This window comes from Euphorbia lathyris, chromosome 8 (genome assembly GCF_963576675.1).
Source record: "Euphorbia lathyris chromosome 8, ddEupLath1.1, whole genome shotgun sequence".
NCBI classification, from domain to species: Eukaryota; Viridiplantae; Streptophyta; class Magnoliopsida; order Malpighiales; family Euphorbiaceae; genus Euphorbia; species Euphorbia lathyris.
The window spans coordinates 65,272,591-65,278,590 of record NC_088917.1 but is presented as its reverse complement, the minus strand read 5'-3'; the positions used below and the strand labels follow the sequence as shown (position 1 = coordinate 65,278,590).

Below are 6,000 nucleotides of genomic sequence, written 5' to 3'. Positions count from 1 at the left end.
GAAGCAACAAACAAGTTCCTGGCAAACTTCACTTTCTTTACCTTCTTAGCATCAACATCTTCATTTACCTTCTTAGCATTAACATCTTCCTTTAACTCATCAACCGAAGCTTCAGAAACTTGAGAAGAATCAACACCTTTACTAGATATACTCCTTGTTTGACGCCTAAATATACCTTTCCTAGATTCACTACTAGTTTGCTGAATAAACTCACTTTTCATAGATTGACTCCTGGTTTGCCGCCTCAACAAACTATTGGACGGAACGACATAACTAGACAGCAAATCATTGTCAGCAGGAATGGCTGGCATTGAAGGTCTTTTCGAAGTCCTCTTAAATCTTTTAGAAGTATGTCTTTTTTCACTTCTATCTTCAACAGGAACAACAGGTTCACCTTTCTTCTTATTTTTTTTTATCTTCATCAGAATAATACAACAATTCACAACACAGAATACAAAATGCAACAAAAATTCATCACACAACGGTTTCGTCTTCAGATCATTCAACTTAGCAATCACAGTACTATTAATTGGACTCCCAATCTCAAGACCAAAATACGACCTCCATTGAGCAAAAAAATCTGAAGACTCGTCTTCACCAACATCTTGTGGCTCCTCAATCTCTACACCTCCACAAGGCAAGCCATAAACAGCCTTAAAATCATCTTTAACAAACTTCAATTCTTCACTATTATCTAGCATAAGGCTACACCTATCAACATTAAAACTATTCACAAGTTTTTCACAAAAAGTAGCATTATGAACATCTAAACTTAGATGCAAAAAACCACCAAAACCAATACGCTTAATTGCATCCTTATGAGTCTCCGGAATATCATGAAGAATACTCATAAACTGTTTAGGAGGTATTCTTTGACCAAGAGCAACCTTATTCCGTTTGGAAATATTTTCATCATCACCTACACTCAAAACATTCTTCCTCTTCTTTAAAAAACTAGAAGCAACAAACAAGTTCCTGGCAAACTTCACTTTCTTTACCTTCTTAGCATCAACATCTTCATTTACCTTCTTAGCATTAACATCTTCCTTTAACTCATCAACCGAAGCTTCAGAAACTTGAGAAGAATCAACACCTTTACTAGATATACTCCTTGTTTGACGCCTAAATATACCTTTCCTAGATTCACTACTAGTTTGCTGAATAAACTCACTTTTCATAGATTGACTCCTGGTTTGCCGCCTCAACAAACTATTGGACGGAACGACATAACTAGACAGCAAATCATTGTCAGCAGGAATGGCTGGCATTGAAGGTCTTTTCGAAGTCCTCTTAAATCTTTTAGAAGTATGTCTTTTTTCACTTCTATCTTCAACAGGAACAACAGGTTCACCTTTCTTCTTATTTTTTTTTATCTTCATCAGAATAATATTCTTCCATAATATCAGCCAACAATTTCTGATCAGCCACATTCTTGGGAAAAATCTCTTCTCTATCATTCCTGCCCATTTTCTAAAAAACAGAACATATACTCAACATTTTAGAACAAACAAATGCAAATATAAAACAAATATACAACGAAACATAAAACAAATGGAATAACTCATCAACCAAACATAAAGTAATTTAACAAAGCAATAACTCAACAACAGCACGTTTGATCAATATTTTAGAACAAAAAATGCAAAAACAGAAAACAATAACAGAACAAACTCAAAAACGTTCTAAAACTAACTACATTTGAATACAAAAAACATACAAAATCATACCACAACAAACTTTGAAAGTTCAAACAAGCGAAAACACCAAACAAACAAAAATAGTTTTAACAGAACAATAGTTCAATATTTTAGAACAAAACACATGCAAATATAGAACATACGAACATAATTTTAGAACAACATAAAAACATTCTCAAACTGAATAGATTTGAATACAAAAATCAAAGAAAAACATACAAGAACTTCTTTATAAAGATCATACAAACGAAACCCTAGAAAATAAAAAATATACAAAATCGAACTCAAAATCAACAAAGAATATAAAACAACAAAATAAACGAAACACATAAAGCATCAAACCTCCTTCAGACGAATAAATTCACAAAAAAAAACCAAAAAACGAAAAAATGCAAACAAAAACAATGAACAGAAAAAACGAAAAAGATATGAGCAACTAACCGGATTTAAGAGGAACAAATCCACGGTAGAATCGATGAAATACAGAGCGGAAATCTTCTATAAAAACCAAAGTTGATCGACGCTAGATTAGAAGAGAAATGACAGAAGATAGAAATGAGGAAGAAGTCGAGGAACGAAGTCGAGGAACGAAGAGACTCAACTCTTCAACTTCAGAAACGCACGCAATCAGATTACCAAAACACAACGTTTTGGTTAATGAAAAACCCCCAAAACTACGTAGTTTTGGGTGGTTCTCACCTAAGGTGAGTTCTCACCTAGGAAAGGGTTCTCACAAGAGCCCTCTCCTATATATATATATATATATATATATATATATATATATATATATATATATTCCAATATTCCACGTGTATATATGTGATAGAAATGAAACGAAAATTTGGATCCATTCGGGTGTGTAAGAAATGTGACAGGATAAAGTTGTCAAATAGTAGGGAGATTATAAAAATTATTGTGATATTGTTAGTCAAGATTCGTTCCATTAGTTAAAAGATTTATAATATGTTTATCAAAAGAGAAAAAGAGAAAAGAAAAGATATTGAGTTATTTGAAATATTTTTTTTTAATTTCAAATGTATTTATTGCTTAAAAGATAATGTTGTTTAATGTATTAGTTACTATTTGTATCTATAGAAATGAATTTTTTAAAATTAAAGTTAGTTAAATTATATTTATGATAAATTATGTCAAATAAAATATTAAATGAATTAGCTTTATTACCTACTGAACATTTTTTGCTTAAAAGCATTGATTATAAAAATTCAATTAGTGATTATTGTATTTTTCGTTTTATTAATAGGTACTTCACTTCATTTTTGTATAAGGCACTCAAAATTTCAAGCAACTTTGACAAAAAAAAAATATAATCATGTCAAGTAGATTATCTCTATAAAATGTATTATCATGTCAGAAGATGATAAGCCTATTCGAGTTCTTTGGACCCGATTCAGCGTATAGGGAAACGTACAAAAGAAAAATGTGGTTTGCCTATTTGTAAACACATGTCTTTGGTTTAAAAATTTACAAATAGAGGTGTTTGACACATTTTGTTTATAAATAAAATATTTTAAATTATACGGTTAAGTTCTGATTATAACTAAAGATATTTTTATCCTTAATAAAATATTTACATATCAACAAAATATAGTCCCCTAAAATACAGCTCCCCAAATCAAAACTATAAATCATGTGGGTGGACATTCCATATTTATTTTACTAATTTGCAATTTATGAACTAAATTTATGCTTAATTTACACCGCTGCAATTTGATTTGAAAGCCTGTGTCAATATGTAAACGTAAGTTTATTAAAATATATCTATTTATAAACTTTTAAATTATATCATTGTGTTATAAATAAAGCAAACTGTAACTTGTTTTTTTTATTTTAGTAATTTTACCCTAATTTTTATGGCTTTGTTATATTTCCATTTATAAGGAAAAGTGAAAAAAGAAACTTAAAGTAAATTGATACTAGAAAAGCCAGTTTGCTGCTAATACCATTGCTTAATACATTTATTAATGATATTTTCAAATAATGCTAATTTAAATTTTGTCACGTATGGTTTGGGTGTGGACGTACCAGAGAAATTGATTCTCAATTAATATGGACGATTAAATTTATAGATTTGCGCATCAAAACATGAAATCTTAATCAAAACGATTGTCGAGGAATGCAAATAAACATCTGATTAAATTTTTAGGAAATAAATAAATTAAATTAAATTAACTAATTATATAAGATACTATTATGTTTATTCAATTTAAGCTAATATAAAAATATAATTAATCTAATAGAAAAAAAGAAAAGAAAGTAAACTTAGCTACTATGTTTCTCGCTCGCTCACTCACTCACGTGTTCAAAGCTTTCTCTCCTTCTCTTGTTGCCTATTCCTCCTTGGATGAGTTGATCCCGCCAATGCCAATGCAAAATGCCGTTGTTAAAGTGGATGTTAACAGTTGATATCAGCAATGAATGGATATATGGATTTTGCAATGAATGGATATAATATGGATTTTGCACATAAAGTGGGTGGGTTGATTTAACATTCATTGTCTGAACTCGAATCATCATATCTGTATTCATTGCATTAACATTGGTTTAATTGATTGAGAATGTAAACTAATTAGTATTTTTATATATGGATGTTAACAGTTGGATAGATTTATACCAAATCGAGCAGCAATGGATTGGGATTTTGCACATTACATGTTAACCGAAGGTAAGAAGGCTAAAGAGGAAAACGCATTAGCTTGCTCTCCATCAAGTCATGCTTACAGGAAGATGCTGGCAGAAACTTTAAATATAAACAGGACTCGAATACTGGCTTTCAAAAACAAACCTCCTGCTCCTGTTGAATTGATTCCTCAGCAACATATTTCCTCAGCTAATCTCCAACCCAACCCCATCAAGCGCGGCAGACACATTCCTCAGGTTTCTTTCTTTCTTTTTTTACTCTTCCTTTTGCTACATTACTTCAATTAATACTAAACCTTTCTCTAATTTTTGATTTAGACTTCTGTGAGGACACTCTTTGCTCGTGATCTTGTTAATGATGCCTACCTCAATTTGTTGGATTGGGGCAGCACCAATGTTCTAGCCATAGCTCTAGGCAGCACAGTATATTTGTGGGATGCTTCTAATGGTTCTACATCTCAACTTGTGACAATGGATGATGAAATTGGTCCTGTTACTAGTGTGAGTTGGGCTCCCGATGGACGCCGCATTGCTGTTGGTTTGAACAACTCTGAAGTACAGTTATGGGATTCTTCTTCCAACAGACTGGTAAGATTTTATTTCTGTTTCTGTTTCTAAATGCTAGAATTCGTGTTAGAAATTGTCACACCTTCAGGAGATTAATTGGTTTGTGTTTTTGTTTTGCAGCTAAGAAAATTGAAAGGTGGGCATACATCAAGAGTAGGGGCATTGGCATGGAATAACCATGTCCTTACTACAGGAGGAATGGATGGTCAAGTAATTAACAATGATATCAGAATTAGATCACACATTGTTGAGAGATATAGAGGGCACTATCTAGAAGTGTGTGGGCTTAAATGGTCACCTTCGGGGCAACAATTAGCGAGCGGAGCCAACGATGAACTTGTTCACATATGGGATAGATCCATGGCATCATCTACGCAATGGCTTCACAGACTTAAAGGCCATACATCTAGAGTTAAAGCTCTTGCTTGGTGTCCTTTCCAAGGAAATTTGCTGGCTACCGGAGGAGGCTTTGAGGATGGGTGTATTAAGTTCTGGAATACACGCACCGGGGATTGCTTGAACTCAGTAGATACTGGGTCTGATGTTTCCTCTTTGTTGTGGAATAAGCATGAGAGGGAACTGCTTAGTTCTCATGGGTTCACTCAGAATCAGCTCACTCTATGGAAATATCCATCCATGGTTAAAATGGGTGAACTCACTGGTCATACATCAAGAGTACTTTGCATGACTCCGAGTCCGGATGGTTGCACAGTGGCCACTGTTGCAGGTGATGAAACACTTAAATTTTGGAATGTATTTGGGGTTCCAGCTAAACAGGAGCCATTTTCCAACTTTGCTCGAATCCGCTGATGATACTCAGTAGAGGAGCAGCTCAAGCACAAGTTTCCTATAGCTTTTGATTTTGAGAAAGGCTCTAGTTAAAGATGTGTAGCAAATTAACATTGAGTTTGTGAGATGTAGAGCAAAGAGTTGATTAATAAAAAGTTAATTACTCTTTTTTTATGATGGTATTTTTCAATTGCTTGAAGTTCTGCATAAACATTAAGTACATTTTAATTGAAGTTGTGCATCCTATATTTGCATCAGTCATCATTGATCTTATTAAGGCTTAAGTTTT

General features: G+C 32.8%; 1 protein-coding gene across 1 annotated transcript; it reads left to right on the top strand.

The window, feature by feature from the left end:
• The first annotated feature begins 4,028 nt into the window (after nucleotides 1–4,028).
• Nucleotides 4,029–5,840, top strand: LOC136203319 (cell division cycle 20.1, cofactor of APC complex-like). Its single transcript, XM_065994440.1, has 4 exons — nucleotides 4,029–4,190; nucleotides 4,314–4,592; nucleotides 4,674–4,943; nucleotides 5,043–5,840. Exons 1-4 carry the CDS (start codon nucleotides 4,158–4,160, stop codon nucleotides 5,730–5,732), a joined length of 1,272 nt encoding a protein of 423 aa, XP_065850512.1. The 5' UTR covers nucleotides 4,029–4,157; the 3' UTR covers nucleotides 5,733–5,840.
• Nucleotides 5,841–6,000: the final 160 nt, after the last annotated feature.

Excerpts from the sequence above, each read along its gene's own strand:
- LOC136203319 (XM_065994440.1), top strand. The coding sequence starts at position 4,158 with ATGGATATAATATGGATTTTGCACATAAAGTGG. Across the intron at positions 4,593-4,673 it reads GCGGCAGACACATTCCTCAG|ACTTCTGTGAGGACACTCTT; the intron begins GTTTCTTTCTTT and ends TTTTTGATTTAG. Across the intron at positions 4,944-5,042 it reads ATTCTTCTTCCAACAGACTG|CTAAGAAAATTGAAAGGTGG; the intron begins GTAAGATTTTAT and ends TTTGTTTTGCAG.